Source organism: Mandrillus leucophaeus, unplaced genomic scaffold (assembly GCF_000951045.1).
Source record: "Mandrillus leucophaeus isolate KB7577 unplaced genomic scaffold, Mleu.le_1.0 Scaffold747, whole genome shotgun sequence".
NCBI classification, from domain to species: Eukaryota; Metazoa; Chordata; class Mammalia; order Primates; family Cercopithecidae; genus Mandrillus; species Mandrillus leucophaeus.
In genome coordinates, this window is record NW_012108108.1 from 763,077 (window position 1) to 788,238 (window position 25,162).

Below are 25,162 nucleotides of genomic sequence, written 5' to 3' on the forward strand. Positions count from 1 at the left end.
TAATCCCAGCTACTCAGGAGGCTGAGGCAGGAGAATCACTTGAACCCGGGAGGCAGAGGTTGCAGTGAGCCAAGATTGCACCACTGCACTCCAGCCTGGGCGAAAGAGCAAGACTCCATCATGATAGATCAACATACAAAAATCAATTGTATTTCTATACTCTAGCAATGAGCAATCTGAAAATAAAATTAAGAAAACTATTCCATTTGCGATAGCATAAAAAGAATAAATACTTAGGAATAATTTTAACAAAATAAATATAGGACTATATATTGCAAGTTGCAAAACATTGTTGAAAGAAATTAAAGCGTCCTAAATAAATAGATATTTTGTGTTAATGGATTGAAAGAATACTGTTAAAAAGGCAATACTTCTCAAATTGATCTACAGATTCAACACAATTGCTATAAAATCCTATCTGGTTTATTTATAGAAACCGAAAGGCTGATCTTAAAAATCATAGGGAAATGCAACAGATCCCAAACAGCCAATACAATCTTGAAACCCAACAAAGTAGGAAGGCTCACACTTCCCAATTTCAAGACTTATTACAAAGCTACAGTTATTCAGACAGTGTGGTCCTGGCATAAAGACAGGTGATATGGTTTGGCTCTGTGTCCCCACCCAAATCTCATGTGGAATTGTACTCCTCATATGTCAGGGGGAAGGGTCTGGTGGGAGCTGATTGGATCACGAGGGCATATTTCCCCCTTGCTGTTCACATGATAGTGAGTGAGTTCTCACAAGATCTGATGGTTTACAAGTGCATAGCACTTTCCCCTTCACTCTTTCTCTCTTTCTTTCCTGAGAAGAAGGTGCTTGCTTCTCCTTCGCCTTCTCCCATTATAAGTTTCCTGAGGCCTCCCAGTCATGCTTCCTGTTAAGCCTGCAGAACTATGAGTTAATTAAATCTCATTTCTTCATAAATTACCCAGTCTCAGGTAGTTCTTTGTAGCAGTGTGAAAATGGGCTAATATAACAAACATATAGACGGAGTAGGATTTAGAGCCCAGAAATAAACCCCTTGCTGTGAGTCAGCTGATTTTTGAAAATGGTGCTGACAATTCAACGGTAAAAGCACAGTATTTTCCACAAATGGTGCTGGGACAATAGGATATCCACATGCAAAAAAAATGAAGTTGGAACTCCTTCCTCATACCACACAAAAAAATTAACACAAGATGAAAAAAAGACCTAAATATAAGAGCTAAAACTATAAAACACATAGAAGAAAATATAGGAGTAAATTTTCATGACTTTAGGTTAGGTGAAGCCTTGGCTACAATACTAAAAGCATAAGCAACAAAAGAAAAAAACAAATACATTGAAATTTTCTCAAAATTAAAAACTTCTGTGCTTCAAAGGACACCGTCAAGAAGTAAACTGACCACCCACAGAATAGAAAACATTTGCCAATTATATAGTTGACAAAGATCTAATATTCAGAATATATAAAGAATGCTTACAACTTAACAATAAAGGCAACACAATTTAAAAATAGGTAAAGGATTTGAATAGTGATCTCTCCAAAGAAGATGCACAAAAGCCCAATTAGCAAATGAAAAAATGCTCAACATCACCAGTTTTTTGGGGAATGCAAATCAAAACCACAATGAGATACCAATACACCCACTAGGATGGCTATAATGAAAAAGACAGACAATAGCAAGTACTGGCAAGGACATGGAGAAATTGGAATGTGCTGCTGCTCGGAATGTAAAATGGTGCAGCTGCTGTGGAAGACCCTGGCAGTTCCTCAAAAACAGTTACCATATGACCTGGCAATTTCACTCTTCAGCATAAATCCGAAAGAAATGAAAACGTATGTCTACACAAAGTCTTATATATGAATGTTCATAGTAACATCATTCATAATAGCCAAGAAGTGGAAACAGCCTAAATATCCATCAACTGGTAAAAGGATAAGGCCGTGACCAACTGGCACCAAAAAAGAATGATTCTATTTACTGATGTACACCCATGAAAATCCATGAAGCTATGATAATCAAAGAAGAGAAAGCTGTTTGTTACCATCTGGCACAGCTATCGAACAACTCTCTACTTTAAAAGTTAAAAAAAAAATTTAGAAGCCTCATTAGTAATTAAAAGGAAATAACTAAGCATTTAGCCTGTCTTTCTAGTAGAACTGTATGTCAGTATAGAGCAACAGGCACAGATGATGAGAGGAAAGTTCTATTTTATAGATGTTAATAGATATGTTATAATGTTAATTTGGCTATCTAGCAAAATGTTAACATGTTTTTAAAAAATGCCTATTTATTTAGAGACAGGAGGTCAAGATTTCTGAACTGTATTTTAAAATACTTTGGCATAAAAAAAGCAAACTACCTTTTTAAAAAATCAAGTTGTGAAGAACATCTATATAATGTTAAAAGACACGAGTTTTAAGGAAACAACAGACTTGCCATTAAGGGAAAAAAAGATCCAGTAGACCCTGACGACTAGAACTGTTTCAATCTAAACTAATTCAATGTCTCTCTTCTCTTCAGTGAGTCCAATAAAATCATTTGGTTTTGCAATGCCCAACAATGAAACAATCATAATATTGTAAATGTTCCTTGTTTTCAAGTCTTAGAATAATTTACAAAGCAGAAAAGACTCCATTATAGTTAAAATAACAAACTAAATATCAAACACTTATACTGTAACAATAACTAAACAACCCAAAAAGAAAGAAAGACTGGGTGAAAGTTATGTTAAATTTGTCTTTCATAATGAGGAGTAAATAGATCTTACTTAAAGTTCATTAAATAAGGCCAGGCACAGTGGCTCAACCCTGTAATCCCCACACTTTGAGAGACCAAGGCAGGAGGATGGTTCAAGACCAGCTTAGGCAACATAGTGACACCCTGTCTCTACAAATAAATAAGTAAGATTAAATAAGGAACATATTATTTGACATTAAAATGGTAATCATTAGAAAATCCAAAACACGAACTGTTAACAGTAGTTATCTCCGAGGAATCCAAGGGAAGAATTTCACTCTTCTCCTTCTCCTCAATTTCTTGCAGGCTATGTACATGTTCTATTTTTATAATTTGGGAAATTATTTGCTTATGATTTTCCCTGACAACATTCTCACCAATAGAGGAGGAAATGACCTTTTTCTAATCCCTCTACATTTCCCTTCTTCCTGAATCTTTATGTATGTTGTAATGTCATAAGGTTACAAGTGAGAGAGGTCAGCTCAGGTATCTTATTCTCTAGTCTGATATATATTGTCTTTGTACAAACAGACAGTCTTCATACTGGGAGCTAGTGTGCTGGTATAGAACGAGCACTGGACTGTGAGTCCAAATACTAATTGTTTTTTTTTTTTTTTTGAGACTGAGTCTCACTTTGTCACCAGGCTGGAATGCAGCAGTACAATCTCTCGTAGCTACTGTGATGCAATCTCTAGTTGCAGCTACCCTGGAAACTGAGGCAGGAGAATTGCTTGAGCCCAGGAGTTCCAAGGTTATAGTATGCTATAATGGTATGACTGCACCTGTGAATAGCCACTGCACCCCAGCCTGGGCAACATAGTGAGACCTCTCTCTTAAAAATAAAAACTCAAATTTCCTATGCTAAAACATAGAATTATGTAATAATTTCAAACATTTAAAAGATCAAATTCTTAATATTCTGCCACATGCTATTTTTATCAACACATATTTAGATATCTTTCATTAGTGTTTACACAGCTACCTCACTTCTTTTGTCAGCTGTATAGCATTCCACTGTACAAATGTATTACAATTCATTTAACCAGTCCCTCTATAAAGAATGCTTTTACGGCCGGGCGCGGTGGCTCAAGCCTGTAATCCCAGCACTCTGGGAGGCCAAGATGGGCGGATCAAACCCCGTCTCTACTAAAAAAAAAATACAAAAAATTAGCTGGGCGAGGTGGTGGGTGCCTGTAGTACCAGCTACTCGGGAGGCTGAGGCAGGAGAATGGCGTAAACCCGGGAGGCGGAGCTTGCAGTGAGCTGAGATCCAGCCACTGCACTCCAGCCTGGGCAACAGAGCAAGACTCCGTCTCAAAAAAAAAAAAAAAAAAAAAAGAATGCTTTTACTAACTCATGCAACATATAATTACACTGAGTGCCTATTAGAGCAGGTCCTGTTCTGGGCATTGGAGATACAGAAGTGAACGAAGCAAAGTCCTTGACCTGATGGAGCTTACATTCCAGTGGGGGGAAGTCAGAAAAAAGTCTATCATAGTACGTCAGCTGGTGTAAGACTAAGGAGAAAAAACAGTGCAGGGCCTAGGAGCTCAATAACAGGTGGGGCGGGCGGGGAGAAGTTGCTATTTTATAGTGTGGCCAGGGTAGGCCTCTCTAATAGGGTAAATATAAGCAGAAACCAGAAGGAACTGAGAGAACGGGGCATGCTGATAGATGGGTGAAGAATGTTAGGGCAAAGGCAACAGCCAACACAAAGGCCCCGAGGTGAGAGCATCACTGAGAGACAGAGTATTTGAGAAAACAAGGTGGCTAGTGTGCATGGAATCTGATGAGAAAGGGAGATAGTAGTAAAACATGTCAGGGTAGAGGAAAACAAACCATGCAGGGCCATTTTAAGGACTTTTCGACAGGGGAGTGGCATAACTGGACTTATGTTTCAACACAATCACTCTGCTTTGCTGAGAACAGATTAAAAGAAAACAAAGGTTAAAGCAATGGGTCCAGTTATCTCAGTGGGAGACAATGGTTTAAGCTGGAGTGGCAGTAGTGAAGAGAATTAGAAGTGGTAAAATTCTGAATATAGGCTGAACGCAGTGGCTCATGTCTGTAATCCCAGCACTTTGGGAGGCCAAGGCGGGTGGATCACCTGAGAGTAGGAGTTCGAGACCAGCCTGGCCAACATGGCAAAACTCTGTCTCTACAAAAAATACAAAAATCAGCCAGGCGTGGTAGCAGACACCTGTACTCCCAGCTACTTGGGAGGCTGAGGTGGGGAAATTGCTTGAGCCCAAGATGCGGAGGTTGTAATGAGCTGAGATTGCACCACTGCCCTCCAGCCAGCCAGAGTGAGACCCTGTCTCAAAAAAAAAAAAAAAAAAAAAAAAGAGAGAGACAGGGATGTTAAGAAGAAAATGTAGATAAACGAGTCTGAAGACAGAGCCCTGGAACACTCTAATGTTCAGGGATAGAGGATGTGAGGAAAAATCAAGAATGGAAGCCAAGTGAAGACCATATGCTTAGAGAAGAAAGAAGTGATCAACAGTCGCTGATGAATTACGTCAGATGAGTTCTGATGCGAAGGTCATATCCTCTGAAATACTGGAAAGGAAACGGCTTCCAGATTTTTTGCAATGACAAACAATACCTCAATAAATATCTTTGTGTAAATTTTATGGGAATGGAATTTCTGGACCCAAGGATATGTAAACTTAACATTGAGATACATTACCAAGTTGTCCACATGACTTCAACAATTTATAGACAGAATAAAACTGAATGTATATCTAAACTATCACCTACACCAAGAACTATCAAATTTATTAATCCTTGCCAATTTGCTAGGTCAAAAATGTTATCTTGTTTTATTTTGCACTTCTCTATGGCCAAAATTGAGCATTATTTCATGTTATTAGCCACTTGCCTTCTTTTCAAAAACAGTCTTTACCTACTTTTCTATGAATCTGCTTTCCTTTGCTGATTTACACTTGTATATTAATACTAACCCTTTTACTATTTTCTTTCCTTATACTACTAAGCTTATATGCTGGCTGGTACTGCTGAGAAGCAAAGAGAAACAGAACTGTACCAGAGCATTTAGACTTCTGGTTTTCATACTGTTTCCATGTTCCTTCTGCATACATGATCATTTTGTTACTTGTCTCTGCCACCTCTTTGCATGTGAGAACAATGTGGCTACAGCATCTGCTACCCCTCTGATAGCAGAGTGTGTCAGCTGATAGCAGTAGGAGGTCCTTCACGTGCATCCACCACAAGCCTGCATAACCATATTTTTTACAGAAGATGGAAAGGGGAACAAGTTCTTGCTGACCAAATCTTGTGTATTTAATTATGTGCTCACTACACGGTGGGCACTCAGTATTTGTGGAGTAAACAAAGGGAACTCCTCTCAAGTGAAAAAGAGGTCGTTTTATTGCCTTAAAAATTACCAAAAGATAAATAACTCCCTGATTATCCAAGGTTATTCCTGGAAAAGTAAGATCCAAGATAAAGATTTAACAAAGGCTGGGTGTGGTGGCTCACGCCTGTAATCCCAGCACTTTGGGAGGCTGAGGCAGATGGATCATCAGGTCAGGAGATCGAGAACATCCTGGCTAACATGGTGAAACCCCATCTCTACTAAAAATACAAAAAATCAGCTGGGCGTGCTGGCGGGTGCCTGTAGTCCCAGCTACTTAGGAGGCTGAGGCAGGAGAATGGCATGAACCCGGGAGGCAGAGCTTTCAGTGAGCCGAGATCATGCCACTGCACTCCAGCCTAGGCGACAGAGCCAGACTCTGTCTCAAAACAAAAAACAAAACAAAACAAAACAAAAAAGCAGATTTAACAAAAGTAAGTGTATGATAAACATTAACAATTTTGAAATGTGTGAATGACACATACATTCTCTAAAACAATACTATAGGGTACTGCATTCTCAAAGAAACTATTCCATACTGCTATCATTCCCTCTTACAATATTATATGGGTCAATTATCCCATTTTTAAAGTATGTATATTTCCTTCGTTACCTGGGGATAGGACTATACTGTCTTCACACAAGAAGTTTCCCCATTCCTTTGATGATTAAGATCAAAATACTTCTAATATTAAACACTGAAATAAAAGTGAGCTCTATATACATTTAAGTAAGATTAATAAAAACAAGTAAGATAATGATTTATCTGTTTATTCCAGTGGGTGATGAATAGCCAGAGCCTATCCCAGGCAGCTCAGGCTGCAAGCAGAAACCAGACCTGGACAGGAAGCCATTCTGTTGCACACACACACCCACACTCACTCAGACTGGGACTCTGTAGACACACCAATGAACCTAACGTGCACATCTCTGGGATACGGGAGGAAACCAGAGTGCCCTGAGAAAACCTCACGCAGACACAGGGAAAACATGCAAACTCCACATAGACAGTGGCATCAGCTAACAGTGTCTAATTAACACTATAACGAAATGATGTTGAATGAAATGATGTTATTCAAGGAATGTTGTATCTCTTTCTTAAGGTAAAGCTATCATAACTATCAGAGAACGTTCCAAATCATGCACAATAGCTTCCTATCTGGTTAACTGTTTTATTATTTGTATTTCCTTTCCTTACCCACCGTTTTCAGCACCTTTTTGAACACGGTGTAGTGTGGATTGAAGACTTATAGATACCACAGGGCAAATAAACAGGAAACTTAGATTATAACTGGACAAAATGAACCGGTAACAGGGACAAAATTTGGGTAAGTGGTGACAGTTCTGAAAGATGTCCCTGAAAGTAGAATAGAAATAGCGCGATGGGGCTTTCTGTTACTCTTGGCAACAAACAGGTAACCCAGTAGGGCCCAGAAACCAGGAAAAATAACATTTGGTTCAAACTGCATTCATAGCGCCTTATGAAATGAGGTCAAACTTTCATAATATTCAAATTCTTGTTCTTCAAAGATGGAGAAAGAAGTAAGCTGAAAGGAGCAAGCAGGTAGCCAAATATTCCTGAGAAAGCTAAGTGTACCAATACTCTGAAGGGGTGAGAAAGCAAGTGTGTACATAGCCCAAATACTACACAGGGCAAATGACCAGTAACCTTGCTGTGAGAATGCCTGCCTACATACTAAAACTGTACTGACTTGAGTATTAACTTACATAGATGATGGCTGAAACTTGGAGATTCTATTTTTAATTATATCTTGGTTACTAATGGAATTTGATCTGTATTTTCTTCTCTGTCAATCTAAGATGATGCTTTCCTTCCTTTCCATTGTGGGTTCAGGCATTGACAAAGCAGTCTCCCTCAGGAGTTTGAACCAACGGAGACTGGGAAAAACACAATACATTTAGAAGTGATGTAGAATTAGACATGTTTGGGAATGACGATAAGGGGAGATCACATTTTTAAAAAAAGTATTAGAAATGCCCTTATCTCTCTATCAAAATAATTAATCCAACTTCATCAAGGAGCGCTAGGGCAATGGCAAGGATCTGAATTAACTTAGGCTTTGTACTCACTGAAACAAAAGTGAAGCAGAGGCCAGCTCCCCTTTGTGCCAGCTGCTCTGTGTCAAGCCGAGGTTTTGCTAGCATCACTGACATGAGGGTTGGCAGAGCAGACTGCTCCTCCGTTGCCTCCTTTGCAGCACTGCCATCTAAACCATAGAGGGGCTGTTCTACTCGTCGCTGGAAAACAGTAAAGAAACACACAAATAACATGAAAAACATAATCTGATACTGCCCAAACATGTAACAGGTTAAAAACAGTTATCAAATATAAGATGAATGATTTTTTTAAAAAAGGCCTCTCTAAAAATAATTATGGAGAGCATACCAACATTATCATTGTATTATAACCTATCTAAAAATGTGACTATCTTACTCAAATTCTTTGACACTATATTTTAATGGTTCTATATTTATGAGAGTCTGAATTTACATGTTACTTTGTAGAATTCTACAAATCAACTTTATAATGCCCTCAACCCTACACAGGAAATATTATTTCTATCCTGTAGGTAAATGAAAATTAAGACACTGTCCCGTGACTTTTCTTCTCTTTTCTTTTTTTTTTTGAGATGGAGTTTCATTCTTGTTGCCCAGGCTGGAGTGCAGTAGCATGGTCTCTGCTCTCACTGCAACCTCTACCTCCTGGGTTCAAGCGATTCTCCTGTCTCAGCCTCCCAAGTAGCTGGGATTATAGGTGTCACCACGTCTGGCTAATTTTTTTGTATTTTTAGTAGAGACAGGGTTTCACCACGTTGGCCAGGCTGGTCTCAAACTCCCGACCTCAGGTGATCCGCCCGCCTCAGCCTCCCAAAGTGCTGGGATTACAGCCATGAGCCACTGTGCCTGGCCTGTTCCGTGACTTTATAGGTGAAGCTTATTTCACTCTCAATTCTATTCTCACTATACTATATTTAGATGCAAAAATCTAAAATAAATACAAGCAAAACAAGTTCCATAGTATACTAAAAGGATAATACACCACAATTACGCATAATTTACTCCAGAAACCTAAAAATGATTTGACATTAGCAAATCTACTAATGTAATTCATTACATTAACTTTAGGGAGGGATAAATTAAGATTCTTCCTGTTGGATACCAAAAAGGATAAACATACTGTTAGGCAACTCTTAAAAGACTAGAATTGGCTGGGCACGGTGGCTCATGCCTTGTGGCTCATGCCTATAATCCCAGCACTTTGGGAGGCTAAGGCAGGTGGATCACTTGAGGTCAGGAGTTCAAGACCAGCCTGGCCAACATGGTGAAACCCATCTCCACTAAAAATACAAAAATTAGCCGGGCGTGGTGGTGGGCACCTACAATCCAAGATACTCGAGAGGCTAAGGCAGAAGAATCGCTTAAACCCAGGAGGCGGAAGTTGCAGTGAGCCCAGATTGTGCCACTACACTAAGCCTGGGTAACAGAGCATGACTCCATCTCAAAAAAAAAAAAAAAAAAAAAAAAAAAAAGACTGGAATTATCCACTTTTAATGCAATGAAGAGTATGTTTTTCAAAAATCAACATAAAATATCATAACTAATGGTGCTAACACTGGAGACCTTTTCATTAAAGCTAGAAAACAAGACAAAAGTAACATATTCTCATATTAAACGTTATAAAAGTTTTAGCCAATGTAAAAAAGAAAAAATATGAGGTAAAAATATTAGAAATCAAAGATTTTTAGTGTCATTTTTGGATGATATAACTATTCACAAAGGAAACCAACCAAATCAATGGAAAAATTACTATAACAATTAAAAGGAGTTCAGTAAGACGGACAAATACAAAATAAATACACTAAAATCGATAGCTTCCCCAACTGATTTTAATCAGAGCATGTAACAGAAGGAAAAGCAGATTCAAAGTAGCAAACAAAAATCTGTAAAATACTTGAAAGCAAACTTAAGAAACATGCAGAACACCTATGAAGACAAACTATACAGCTTCACAGATGAATATTAAAAATGATCTAAATTAAATGGTAATATCATGTTCCTGGGTTCAGATTCTACAAACATCAAATTTCTCTAAAACCCAAGTTTAAGGTTTTAATTTTGTTTTTGGCCTTTTTCTCTTCCAAGGGATAGTCTTATGGTGGTACAGTAGTCATCTAGGTTCTCTCTCATGCTTTCTTGGGCAGTTGTTTTTGTGGGATTTCACAATAAATTCTAAGGTTCACTTAAAAAAATATCATAATCAGCCACATAATTTTTCAGAAAGAGTGTCAGGGAAACTTGATCAGATATCGAAACATACTACAATGTTACATTAACTAAAACAGTATCATACAGATACAGAAGCAGACAGATTGACCAGTGGCACAGAATACAGAATTCAGAAACAGATCTATATAATATGGATATATAATTTGTGATTAATGTGCATTTCATATCAGTGGGAACTTATTAAAAAGATGGTAGGACATTTGCGCAGACATTAGAAAAAAAGGGAAAAATAGATTCCTACCTTTCATAACATATAAAAATTACAAGAAGAAAAAATAAACAAACGCTTTTAGAATTTTCTAGTTGTAAAGGACTTTTTAAACATGACATTAAAAATATAAACCATGGGCGGGGCACAGTGGCTCATGCCTGTAATCCCAGCACTTTGGGAGGCCAAGGTGGGCAAATTACTTGAGGTCAGGAGTTTAAGACTAGCCTGGCCAACATGGCAAAACCCTATCTCTACTAAAAATACAAAAATTAGCTGGGCATGGTGGCACGTGCCTGTAGTCCTAGTTACTCGGGAGGCTGAGGCATGAGAATCACTTGAATCCGGGAGGCAGAGGCTGCAGTGAGCCAAGATCACACCACTGCACTCCAGCCTGGGCAACACAGCAAGACTCTGTCTCAAAAGAAAAAAAAAATACACACATACACACACACACACACAAACACACACCATATAGGCATACACCATATGGGAACATCTAAGAATAAGAAAAATCCCATAAGTCATAAAGGAAAAACACTGATAAATTTAACTACTTCAAGTTTTTTACATCTGAATGGTAAAAGTCAACATAAAAAGAAAAGATTACAAACAAGCAAAAATATTTACAATATAACAAATCAATAATATAAATAATTTATTAAATCTTAACAAATAATGCTTTACCTATCAGTAAAACAAAAACCAAAAACACACAAATATTTCAAAAGAGACATATGCAAAGGACCTGAACAAGCATTAAAAGAGAAATCCAAAAGGCCATTAAACATATGATGTTTAATATATATAACTAATGAACAAATGCAAGTTAAAACAAGGTATTTTTCTTTATGCAAAGGTTACAATGATAAAATTCAGTATTAGCAGGGTGTGAAAAAATTGGTACTCTCAAACTGCTAATAACCTTCTAGCAATTTATGTGATGACATTTTTAAATGATCATATTCTGACTTGGGAATTACAATTAGGGGATTTAACTGGGAAAAATTTGTAAGTTAAGAAGTATGTATAAGGACGTTCATTACACTATTTATAGAACACAAATGTTTACAAGATATTGGTTAAATAAAGTAATACAATGGAAATAAGAAAACCTATTATATAAACATACGTGTATATCTCAAAAAGTCTAGAAAAATTTGCCCACCACACTCTCTAATAACAGTTCTTTTGGAGGGAACTTTCTATTTCACCATTTCTGAATTGTTACACTTTCCCAATCAGCATGAATAAAAGAAATAATTTTCCTTAATCAGGAATAGTTCTTTAACGTTTTCATGTCAAAAAATAAAAGTAAAATGATCCTGACAAAGAAATTTAGTTTTTGAATCTATGAATAGAGTCCTCCTCATGATCAACACTCCTACCCCACCAAATGTAACAGTTTAAACTCAGGCTCTAGAACACCTGTGATATCCATTGATGACAACATTCTCACTGCATGGGAGAATGAGCTGCAACAGTAAAATTAAACCTTCTGCCATATATTCAATAAATACCTGCCAAGGATTGAAAGATTTAAAAACATTTATGTAAATATCCTACGTAGGCTATAGCCTTTCCTGTTTGAACCAACCTCTCCCTGGGGAAAAAACAAACAAACAAACTATACAGATAGGATAAAATACGGGCGAACAATAACAGCAAAAAACATTAAAAGCACTGAAGACTTGATTAAATATTAGGCATCTGCCAGGGCAAAATCTAAGGGAAATTAGGAACATCAGACAGGTAAAAGAAATACCAAAGCCACATATGACCTAAGGGCACCTGCAGATCTTGAATTTCCATTTTCAGGGCAACATGGTATCAAGCAGATAGTCACAGACCAAAGCCCAGCCCACCCAAGGGAGAGGGTTCAATAGGAAACCCTTCCCACTTCAAGCTGGGCCTCCAAAGAGCTACCTACATTCTCAAGGAAAGGGTAAACCAGAAGAAAAATTACCCCACCCTCAGATGGCTGCAAGGAAGTTGCCTTGGCAGTGTAAGAGTTGGGGGTTCTCTTGAGAAATGTTGACACAATCCAAATCAATATTTCCCAGTAGCTGAAACAAAGCAAACAAAATAAGCAAACTACACAGAATATAAGCTATAAATGCACTAAAGTGGTATATAAAAGAGGTAAAATCTCTAGGTACTCGGAAGGAGCAAATAAAAATTTTCCCTGTAGTAATACATCTTCATTTATCCTAGATCTTGAAGAAACCCCCAAAAAACTTTTCAAGAACAATGAGGAGTACACAGTTAAAAAACAAAGCATAAAAGAAATAAAGCCATGAACAACAACTAAGAAAAACAAGAGACACCAGAAACAGATTCATAAAAGCTTCAGATGCTAGAATTATCAAACAGATTATAAAATAATTGTGTCTACCATATTTTAAAAAATAAAAGACAGGCTTGAAAATATCTGCAGAAAATGTAATTCTTTTTCTTCAAAAGGCAGTAACCAATTCAATAGGGCTAACAGCAAATTAAAAACAATAAAACAGGATCTGGGAACTGAAAGGCAAGAAGAAATTACCCATGATGGAGTATATAAAGACAAGAAGAACAAAAATACAAAAAAAGAAGTCAAAAGGCATGGTAATAAAATTATAAAGTATAATGTATGGTTAATTATAATTTCATAAGAGAAGGAAAAGAAGAACAAATCAGAGATAATATTCAAAGAGACAATGGCTAATTATTCAGAACTAATGAAAGACACCAACCCGCAAATTCCAGAAGTCCAAGAAATCACAAGCCAGAGAAATGAAATGACACATCATCATAAAACTACAGAACACCATAGCTAACAACTTTTAAAGCAGTCAGGGGGAAAAAAGCAGATACCTTCAAAGAAACAACAGGCAAATGACAGCTGATTTCTTAATAGTAACAATGGAGGGTTAGAACATGGTAATGAATTACTGCTCGATTGTGTTAAAAGAAAAAAAAAAAAGCGAACCTAAAAACACACACAGCCAAAAATACCTTTCAGGAATAAGAGCAAAATAAAGTTATTTCAGTAAACAAAAACCTAGAGAGTTAATCCCTAGCAGATATATTCTAGAAGAATACTAATGGAATACTTAGGCAGAAGGAAAGTGACCCCAGGTGGAAGGTGTAGGATGCAAAAAGGAAAGAAGTACAAAGAGGTAAATACACAGATAAACCTAAACGAACACTGATAGCATTAAACAATAATATTTTATGAGACCAAAAAAAGGCAAAATAAAAACACACACCACTACCACCAAATCAGTAGCAGAGTAAACAGTTAAGTGTCCTGAGGGCATGATTTTATTTGGTAGAGGATAAAGATACAACTGACTTCAAATTTTGGCACGTGGTAATTTATTTTTTTTGGGGGGGGGGGTTTATTTGAAACGGGGTCTCACTTTATGCTCCAGGATGGAGTGCAGTAGTGTGATCATGGCTCACTCCAGTCTCGACCTCCTAAGCTCAAGGAATCCTCCCACCTCAGCCACCTGAGTAGCTGGGACTATAAGGTGCATGCCACCATGCCTGGCTAATTTTTAAATGTTTGTTTGTTTGTTTGTTTCTGAGACAGAGTCTCGCACTGTCACCAGGGCTAGAGTGCAGTGGCGCGATCTCGGTTCACTGCAAGCTCTACCTCCCGGGTTTAAGAGATTCTCCTGCCTCAGCCTTCTGAGTGGCTGGGATTACAAGCACCTGCCACCAAGCCCAGCTAAGTTTTTGTATTTTTAGTAGAGGTATGGGTTCATCATGTTGGCCAGGCTGGTCTCGAACTCCTGACCTCATGATTTGCCTGCCTTGTAGAGACAGGGGTCTCACTATATTGCTTAGGTTGGTCTCGAACTCCTCAGCTGGAGTAATCCTCCCACGAGGGTTCCCAGGTCTCCCAAAGTGCAAGGATTACACGCGTGAGCCACCATGCCTGGCCGTAAGTGGTACTTTCTAAGAGAAACACCAAAGACAGCCTAGCTACTAGTAGAAGAGGAAAATAGAAAATGACTTAAAAAAAAAAATTCAATCTAAATGAAGGCAAGAAATTAAAGAAAAAGGAACACAGAAGAGGCAGGATAAATAAAAAACACATTAAACGATGATATATCTAAACTTAATAGAGTGGTAATTATAATGAATGTAAATAGGATAATAGAAAAATTTTAGACTTAAGAGAAAAAAATCTAATTACATGGTATTTGCCAAAGAAAGAAAACATAATAATGCAAAGTTGACAGTATTAAGAATGGAAATAGTTATACCTCACAATGCTTTGGATATATTAAACATCAGATAAACCACATTTAAAGCAAAGGGCTTCAGCCAGGCTCGGGGGCTCACACCTGTAATCCCAATACTTTGGGAGGCCGAGGCAGGCGGATCACTTGATGCCAGGAGTTCCAGACCAGCCTGGCCAACATGGAGAAACCCCAACTAAAAATACAAAAAGGTTATCTGGGCATGGTGACACATGCCTGTAATCCCAGGTACTTGGGAGGCTGAGGCACAAGAATCACTTGAACCCAGGAGGCGGAGGTTGTAGTGAGCTGAGATTGTGCACTGCACTCCAGCCGAGGCAACAGAGCGAGAACCTGTCTCAAAAATAAAAATTAAAATTGAAAAATAAAGCAAAGAGCTTTAAAGAGATGAAGAGAATCATAATACATGTAACAAAATTTAATATAAATATAAGAAACAGACAACTTCCACAATCACAGCGAGAGATACGAATATACTCACCGCTCTTAATAATTGATAGAACAGCCAAAAATAAAAATACGTAAGATTTAAACACTGAGTTTACTTACTGGCAAAACTAAACTATTTTGTTTATGGATTCATACATGGATAGTTTAAACTACATGAAAACGAAAATGATTACCACAAAAACTAGCCGAGTGATCACTTCTAGGGTAGTGGGAGTTGTGATCAGGGAACCGCATGTAGGTTTCCAGCTGCTGGAAATAGTTTACCTCCCTATGTAACAATTACACAGAGTTAACTTTATAGTGATTTTCTGGGAGCTTTTTTTGTGAAGGATCAGATAGAAATATATTAGGTTTCGCAGGCCACGTCAGTCTCTGTCACATATCCTTCGTTTCTAAAACCTTTTAAACATCTAAAAATCACTTTGAGCTTGCCAAGTGCGGTGGCTCACGCTTGTAACTCCAGCACTTTGGGAGGCCAAGGCGGGTGGATTACTTGAGGTCAGGAGTTCGAGGCCAGCCTGGCCAACATGGCAAAACCTCGTCTCTACTAAAAATACAAAAATTAGACAGGCGTAGTGGTGCACGGCTGTAATCCCAGCTACTCAGGAGGCTGAGGCAGGAGAATCGCTTGAACCCAAGAGGCTGAGGTTGCAGTGAGCCAACACTGCACCACTGCACTCTAGCCTGGGAGATAGAGTGAGACTCTGTCTCCAAAAATAAAATAAATTTAAATGAAATAAATTAAAAAAAATAAAAATCATTCCTAGCTAGCCAGCTGTGACCTACCTGTCTTTTGCCAACTCCTGGATAAAAACTTTCATGTTTTACATACTTTTTGTATTTTTTATAGTTAACACAAATACAAAATAATCTTTTACAGGAAAAAAGGTGAAAATAATTTTTTATCCATCTATTCTTCCCTGTCAGCACAATTTTGAACACCTATTGTGTCCCAAGCACTGTTTTGGATGCTGGAGACTGAAAACGAAATGAGACATTATTGCTTACATGTCAAGTGGGGGAAATTAGTTTAAAAATTACACCTTTATGTAACAAGAGACAGCAGTAAACGAAGCAAAGCAAAATCTCCTTTCTTATGAGATTAACATTCTAGGCCGGGTGCAGTGGCTCACGCCTGTAATCCCAGCACTTTGGGAGGCCGAGGTGGTCAAATCACGAGGTCAAGAGATCAAGACCATCCCGACCAAGATGGTGAAACCCCACCTCTACTAAAAATACAAAAAATTAGCTGGGCGTGGTGGCGCATGCCTGTAGTCCCAGCTACTCGGGAGGCTGAGGCAGGAGAATTGCTTGAAACCGGAAGGCAGAGGTTGCAGTGAGCCAAGATCGCACCCCACTGCACTCCAGCCTGGGCAACAAGAGCGAAACTCTGTCTCAAAAAAAAAAAAAAAAAAGAAAAAAAATTACAGTGGGAAGACGGGCAATTAACTAATTATAGAGTTGAAAATTAAAATATATAAATTATTAAATGAAAATTAAACTTATAACACACCAATGACAATAAATGACCTACAAAATAGACAATGAAATGGATAAACCTCACAAAAGTAACATGCAACAAAAGGAGCCAGACACAAAAGTATACACTGAATGTCTTTTATGCAAGATACAAAAAAAATTCATCTATGTTGTTAGAGGTCAGGCTAGTGGCTATCCACAGCGGCAGGGAGCGGGTAACTGAAAGGGAACTCAGGGGGACTTCTGCAGCACTGGTAATATTTCTTGTGCTTATAGAGTTTGTGAAAATTCATGTGAACTGTAGACTTACAATGTGTACTCCTCTGTATATATAAATATAAATCAACAAAAAATTTAAGTATATATTAAAATGTATGAGTGTGTCAGGTACCAATAACTTAAGAATTAAAATAAAGTACAGTTAGGAACAAAGTGACAAGGTATGAGGGACTGCTATTTTAGAGAAGCTGGCTAACGGAGACCGCTCGGCTAAGGTCATTTTTGAGCAACAACCTGAAGAAGAGATTGCTGATATCTGAGAAAAGAATGTTCCTGAAGAGGGAATAACAAGTACAAAGACTCTGAAGCAAAAGCATTCTTCACAGAGCTCAAGGAGGCCAGTGTGGCTGCAGTGGCATGAAGGAGAGGGAGAATGGCTGCAGATGTCAGAATCGGGTGGACGGTGGTGAGCACAGATCACGCAAGAGCTTTTAGGTCACATGAAGACTTCAGTCTAGGAAGTGTTGAGCAGAGGAGTGCTAGGATGTGTCTGAACATTTTAACACTTACTCGGGCTATTACATTCAGACTAGGTGAAACAAGGGCAAAAACAGGGAGACTACTTTGAAAGCTAATACAGTGAACTGGAAAAATAGAAAAGTGGTCATATTCTAACACATTTTAAAGGAAAACCAGGATTTTCTGATGGATTACATTTGGGGCATGAGGTTGTGACCTGAAAAACCAGATGGTGTTACCTGTCATTTACCAGAACAAGGCAGATTACAGGAAGAGCAGTTCAGTGTTATTGTTATGGTAGGGCAGGGAAAGCAAGAGTTCGTTTTTGGACATGCTCAAGCAGTACAAGTGGAAATGTCAAGTAGACAGCTGGATACATAATTATTGGGGAGACCAGACCCATGTGAAGGGCTAGCAAGTTCATTCATCTCAAAGGCAGATGGATGTGGGTACTGATGCAAGGAGCTTGGCAAATCTGCGGTAGGAGCATGTGGAAATGCTCTTCTGATCGTTTCTATTTTCTCAGTAACATAAAAAAGGAAGGCCATCAGTTAGTAGAAGAATTGCTGGAGATTTGCAGGAGATGACAAAAACAGGACATATTCATGGAGGAAAGGGAACTAAGTAGAAATACAGTAGGACTGGCAGGCAGTGAGAGGTACACATGAGGCCAGTGCTCATGACCTGAAGATCAGTCAGTCACCTTGGTGTGTGTGTTTTCCTCCAACCATGCTGAGTAGCCTAGAGGCAAGCAAGGAAAAGGTGGAGGATTAAGCTTTGGTTCCTATTTTAACACCTCATCTATACCCAGATTTGCATGATGATGAGGCTCAGCCACATTCATATAGCTGGCAAAAATATCTACAGATTATTGCGTTCATCTCTTTTGTCTTCAGGTAAGATTCAACCTAAACTGACACATGAGAGATGGGTGGTCACACCATTAAAAACCAAATGAAAAGGGGATTTCCGGAAGAAAAGAGTGATAGACAACACTGAGAAATTCTATAAAACATATCTGTCCCAAATAGATAATCTGCAATCTCATTTAATGTCTGTTAGACTTTAACTGGTTTGAAACTTAAGAAAAACAGAGACACAGGCCTCTTCAACAGTTATCTAACAAACCTCAACCTGCCCAAATTGGATCTATCATCAAACATTTCTAACATTTTAAACTATGGCAAGGATGGTCTGACACAATGGCTAATGCCTGTAATCTCAACACTTTGGGAGGTGGAGGCGGGCAGATCACATGATCTCAGGAGTTTGAGACCAGCCTGGGCAACATGGTGAAACCACGCCTCTACAAAGAAATAAAAAAATTAGCCGGGCGTAGTGGTACATGCCTGTAGTATGAGCTACTCAGGAGGATGAGTTGGGAGAATCACTTGAGCCCAGGAGGCGGAGGTTGCAGTGAGTCATGATCGCACCACTGCACTCTAGCCTGGATGACAAAGCGAGACTGTCTCAAAAAAAAGAAAAGAAAATTATATATATATGGCAAGGATGACACAGTAATAGCCAAAACTTCTTAGTTGTTTTCATAAATTTAACTTATGTTTTGATAAGTGCTTCAATAATTACAATAATCCTAATGAATGAAGGTTTTTATGAGACAGTAGAGGGGGAGGAAGTACATTTTAAAATACTTTAACAACACAGAAGCCTAAATCGCCTAGGAAATGAGTACTATTACACAACTCTACCAAGGCAAAGAAAAACAACTTCCTAAAAATCAGTGATCTAAAATAAAAACTTCTGTCCCAGAGACCCTGTCTCCCAAGATCCCACCTGAGGCAATACCTAAGGCATTAGGGGATAGAGCACACTCTTAAGTAAGAAGTCTTACACAGTATCAACAAATAATGTGAAGACACCGGAACAAATAAACATACTCCTACATTGGCTTACTCAGGAATTCTAAACCTCGGCACCACTGATATTTTGGACCAGGTAATTTTTTTTTGCAGGGAGGCTGTCCTAACATTACAGAATGTTTACCAGCATCCCTGACTTCTGCCCAGTAGATGCCTATAGTGTCATTCCCATACCTTTTAGCTGTGACAACCAATAATGACTCCAGTTATTGACAAATGTCCCTGAGGGGCAAAACTGCCACCAACTGAGAACCACTAACTTAGGTATGTTTTTAAGACCTTCAGATCTCTCTTACAGGCTGGAAACAAACCTATCACAAATCTGTATAGCATTAGTTTTTCTAGTACATTACTGAGTAAGCTCTGGAGAAAACTCAATTATGACAGAAGCTGGTCAAATTTTAAAATTAAAAAACCCTACAGGAACATACAAATTTGGCAAGGGAAAAAACCTAATGTTTCGATTGGAATCAATTCTTTGACAGACTACTGAGCTGCAGGATTAGAGGTAATTTATTATATAGAGATAATAGGATTGGCTCTTCTGTAAAAAGCTAATTTACTGATACAGATTTGAATCTAAGTAAGGGATTCATAGGTAAAACTATGAACTCTTCTCCCTAATGCTTCATTCCCTGTGGGTAATTAATGAAAGAGAAACTTTGCTTGAGTGTTTCTGGGCATCTTGTCTCCTACAACAGGTGTCAAATTTCTCCAGGTGAATGCTTACCGGTAAGGGATTGGATAAGGAATGTTGCGGTGAGGATCGTGCAACTGGTGGAACACTTCTGCCAGGGCTGGTTCCTGGCCCGCTTCCCCCAGCAAACTGGCCAACAGGGAAAAACGGATATGAATAATTCAAAACAGTACTATGCTTCAGATAAGGAGAGTAAAAGATTAATACACAAACAGATCTTAATTATACGGCCCCTTTAAGTTAATACATCTTACTCTAGAGAGAAAATGCCACACAAGTCAAATTCTGCTAACTTTTTAATGAGATTTTTAAGAAGGAGCTCCAGCAGAAATATACCAAGATATAAAGAAAACATGGCTAGAAAGCTGAAGGTATACATGATTTTGAAAGGACATGAGAGAAGAATGTTTTCCCTTCTTGTCTCAAAATACACGAAGCAGAAATGCAGTGGTGCAGTGGATGTTAGTGTCTTTAGTAACCACTAACGATGGGTCAGGGAACTCACTACATGTTCCACTGGACTAAAGGGAGGAGGACAAAAGAAGAGTCCAAGTCATTCCACCTCAATCTTTGTAAGACACAAAACCTCGTCTGGCCAAGAGAAAAATCACCTCATTTGTGAATTCTTACATCATCACAGACAAGACACATAATAAATTTAAATTTAGGAAGGCAGCAGCAGTTTTCTCTTATTGAGAGATGGGGCAGCATTAACTGATGAAGATGGGGAGAAAGGGAAGAAGAGTACAGTAAAGGCAAAACATTACTTTCTTTCTTTTTTTTGGGGTGGGGGGAGACAGGGTCTCACTGTCACCCAGGCTGCAGTGCAGATCATGGCTCACTGCAGCCTCGACTTCTCAGGCTCAAGTGATCCTCCCACCTCAGCCTCCCAGGCAGCCAGGACTACAGGTGTGTGCCACCACACCTGGCTAATTTTTCTATTTTTTTGTAGAGACAGGGTTTCCCCATGTTGCCCAGATTGGTCTCGAACTCCTGGGTTCCAGCGATCCTACCATCTCGGCCTCCCAAAGTGCTGGGATTACAAGCATAAGCCACGTCGCCTGGCCAAAATATTACTTTCTAAAGCCTCAAATGAACACAAGGATTCAGGTTTTTTTAAAAAAAATCACTACAGAGTTTGGTTTTTTGTTTGTTTGGTTTTTGTTGTTGTTGGTTTTTTCAAAAAATGTAACTTACCTCAAAGTAATCACTAATTTTATGTCCCCTAGGAGTGCCTTTCCCTGAAAATGAAACCAAAGTAAATACAGTTTTTCCAATACACATATAAACCATCATTCACTAAAATGTACTATACATTCAGTAACTACATATATTGCTATAAACCCAAGCGTCACCTTTACTTGTAACAAATGAGCCAAAATACCTTAGCCTAAGAACAGACTATTTCCTCCATAAAATAAAGGACTGAATAAGCAGTGAAAGGAAGAATTTTTCACAGCTTTAAGATTCAGTAATTTTTCTTGTCACTTTGGGAGAATTGTGCTCCCAAAGACAAAATGAACTATCTGCAGATTTTAAAAGATAAGAAGGATGCAACAAGACTGGGCTTTCTATTCCTTAGAATGGGAGAAAAAAAAGCCAAGCCATCTTTTCTTTCTTTGATTATATAAAGATATTTGGCATTATAACCATCATGTTTACAGATTTATCCCAGTGGGTTCCAATATTCAACTAAACAACTGCCATGGAAGATCTGTAGGCAGAAAGGACAGTAATGTAAATGAAGCAGTTCCAGCTGGCTGTCATTAACAAATCACTGATCTAACACAAGTTAGAGTTAAAACTCTGACATAACCTCTTTTTTGTACAATATATGCTTGGTGTAAAGAAAAACCTGTGGTTAAGAAGATTGTTAGCTTACAACAGGGAAAACAAAGAGTCCCCGAAGAACTAACACTGTTTTGTCAGGTGTATATCAAATGGCAAGTCTGTAATAAACAGTCTGATATTCCCTTAAGATACACAAACCGCCTTTATCAGGAATCCCTGTGTACAAACTAATTATTTAGTTTGAGTTAGAAAATTCTATCTAAGTACATTATAATTGAGTACTTTTGTTGATACGAAATTATTACTACCTTGGCTAGTTTCATATGGTTCAGCTTTTCTTTTCCGATTTCGCTGGTCATTCTGCTTTTTCTCGGGAGTCTGTTAAAAACCATATACGTCACAATTAGCATTTTGGCAAATTTTTCACATTAGGAAAATAGCGAGTATACACAAAATACATAAACAGATATAACTGGTCCAGACAAGTCCTGAATCACTGTCTTCCTCTTAAAACTGAGTATAATCAAAGAGTATTAGGGTCTATAACCAAACCATCCACACAATTTCTGTCAAACTCCTTAAAATATCAGAGCTTCAGTTTATTCATCTGTAAATCAGAGGTACTACAAAACTTTCATAAGATATTTAATAGAGCACAAATGTAGGACAAATGTCCACCATACGTTAAGTTCTCAGAAAACTGCTGTTACAGTACTTCTACTTTAAATCCAATCTTTTTTCCAAAAAGGAGAGATCTGCAAAGTGCAAAGTAGGTGGCTACAGACTTACACTTAGACCCATCTACAGGCAGCTAGGTTATATGCCTTAAAAAAAAACAAAAACAAAAAGCAAAACAAAAAAAACCTTGTGCATGAGGGCTGTGAAAAGCTAAGCAAATGAACAAAAAATCTTGACCACGCACTGTGGCTCATGTCTGTAATTCCAGCACTTTGAAGGCTGAGGTGGGACGATGGCTTGAGTTCCAGACCAGTTTGGGCAATACAGCGAGACCTCGTCTCTATAAAAATATTTTTAAAAATTAGCCGGGCATGGTGGCACCTAGCTATTCAGGAGGCTGAGACAGGAGGACTGCTTGAGTTCAGGAGTGTCAGGTTACAATCAGCTATGATTGCCCCACTGCACCCCGGCCTGCATGACAGAGTGAGGCCATGTCTCGAAAAAAGTTGTAAAAATAAAATCAGTCAATCAATTTTATCTTACATTTAAACAGGAACAATATTGCAAATATCTATCCTTTATTGATGGCAACTAAGCAAAAATTTTAAAATATATAAGATCCACACATGATTATAATAGTAAAAACTCATGAGGGCCACATCACAGCTGTATGTATGCAAAGAGCACACAACTCAAAGCGGAGCAATTGACACACAGTCTAACAGCATCCAGGGAGTTAATTAAGCAGTGCTATCTTTTCTCTGAGATGGGGGTCTCACTCTATCGCCCAGGCTGGAGTGCAGTGGTGCCATCACAGCTCACTGCAGCCTCATCCTCCCAGGCACAAACAATCCTCCCACCTTAGCCTCCAAGTAGCTGGGGCCACAGGTATGCACCACCACGCCCTGCTAAGTTTTTTTGTAGAAATGAGTTCTTACTATGTTGCCCAGGCTGGTCTCGAACTCCCAGCCTCAAGCAATCTGCCCACCTCCGCCTCCCGAAGTGCTGGGATTATAGCCTTGAGTCACCAAGCCTCGCCCAAAAGTGGAAGTATGAAAAGTCTTGCCATGAACATAGCTTCTTACCTCTACTTCTTTATCACTCAAGGATCCCACGCTACACAAACTCTGGTTGGAAGACTCACTATTAAGTGGTCCCTGAAAGAAAAAAAAAAAATCATAAATAAATAAATTTTAATTTAAGAGGATAGTAAAACTGAAGAAGAAGAAGCCTGATGGTTTTTTTTTTTTTTTTTTTTTTTTTTGAGACGGAGTTTCACTCTTGTCACCTAGGCTGGGCATGATCTCGGCTCGCTGCAACCTCTGCCTCCTGGGTTCAAGCGATTCTCCCACCTCAGCCTCCCAAGTAGCTGGGATTACAGATGCTCACCACCACATCCAGCTAATCTTTGTATTTTTAGTAGAGATGGGGTTTCACCATGTTGGCCAGGCTGGTCTCAAACTCCTGACCTCAGGTGATCACCCTGTCTCAATCTCCCAAAGTGCTGGGATTACAGGCATGAGCCACCACACCGGGCCAAAGCCTGATGATTCTGATGACTAACTCAGGTCAGAGAAGGCAAAAGTTAACTGCATCAACTTCAAGCCAATCTGAATAGAACTCAACTGCGGTGCTGTACCCTCTATATTAAAATTATCTACCATTATTTTCATTTATTTTACAAACTCTGTACTCATGTGCAGATTTTCCCTTCTATAGTACTTCCACATGTACCGAATTGTTTATGGAAAATAAACATGAGAAATCAACTCTCTTGGCCTCTTATAACACAAAAAAACAGTACCTGAAAGTTGAGATGTTAAGGGGTATATTAAGAGTTCCTTACGAAGCATGGTCAAAGCTCATATGAAGGAAATGTTTTTCTAAGCTAAGCCTTATGGAGGCATGAATGCTAGCTCAAAAAAAGTTTACAGGAGACTGACACTGAGAATAACAGTATAAGGAAGCTCCACTACCTGCTCCTCAGTGGAAGCAGCGAAAATTATCAAACAACAAGCACTCAAAGTCTCTGAGTCCTAAAGGCAAACAGGAAATGAAGAAACAGGCTGAGCATGGTGGCTCATGCCTATAATCCAAGCATTTTGGGAGGCTGTAGTGGGTAGATCACTTGAGGTCAGGAGTTTGAGACCAGGCTGGCCAACGTGGTGAAACCCCGTTGTTACTAAAAATATAAAAATTGGCCGGGCATGGTGGCTCACACCTGTAATCTCAGCACTTTGGGAGGCTGAGGCAGGTAGATCACCTAAGGTCAGTTCAAGACCAGCCTGGTCAGCATGGTGAAACCCCATCTCTACTAAAAATACAAAAATTGGCCAGGCCATGGTAGCAGGCACCCGTAATCCCAGCTACTCAGGAGGCTGAGGCAGGAGAATTGCTTGAACCCAGGAGGTGGAGGCTGCAGTGAGCCAAGATCACACTACTGCACTCCAGCCTGGGTGACAAGAGCAAGGGTCCACCTCAAAAACAAAAAAAACACAAAAAATTAGCTCAGCATGGTGGCGCATGCCTGCAATCCCAGCTACTCGGGAGGCTGAGGCGGGAGAATCTCCTGAATCCA

At 38.8% G+C, this 25,162-nt stretch overlaps 1 protein-coding gene across 1 annotated transcript in view; it reads right to left on the reverse strand.

Annotated features, from left to right (window-relative positions):
- Positions 1 to 25,162, reverse strand: part of TLK2 (tousled-like kinase 2) — a 152,083-nt gene that overhangs the window by 75,508 nt on the left and 51,413 nt on the right. The window contains exons 2-6 of the mRNA XM_011966130.1: positions 23,670 to 23,741; positions 22,215 to 22,284; positions 21,313 to 21,356; positions 20,149 to 20,244; positions 8,194 to 8,361 (exon numbers count right to left, since the gene is read on the reverse strand). Of these exons, the coding sequence (XP_011821520.1) occupies positions 8,194 to 8,361; positions 20,149 to 20,244; positions 21,313 to 21,356; positions 22,215 to 22,284; positions 23,670 to 23,741 (450 nt within the window). The remainder of the gene's footprint in view (positions 1 to 8,193; positions 8,362 to 20,148; positions 20,245 to 21,312; positions 21,357 to 22,214; positions 22,285 to 23,669; positions 23,742 to 25,162) is intronic.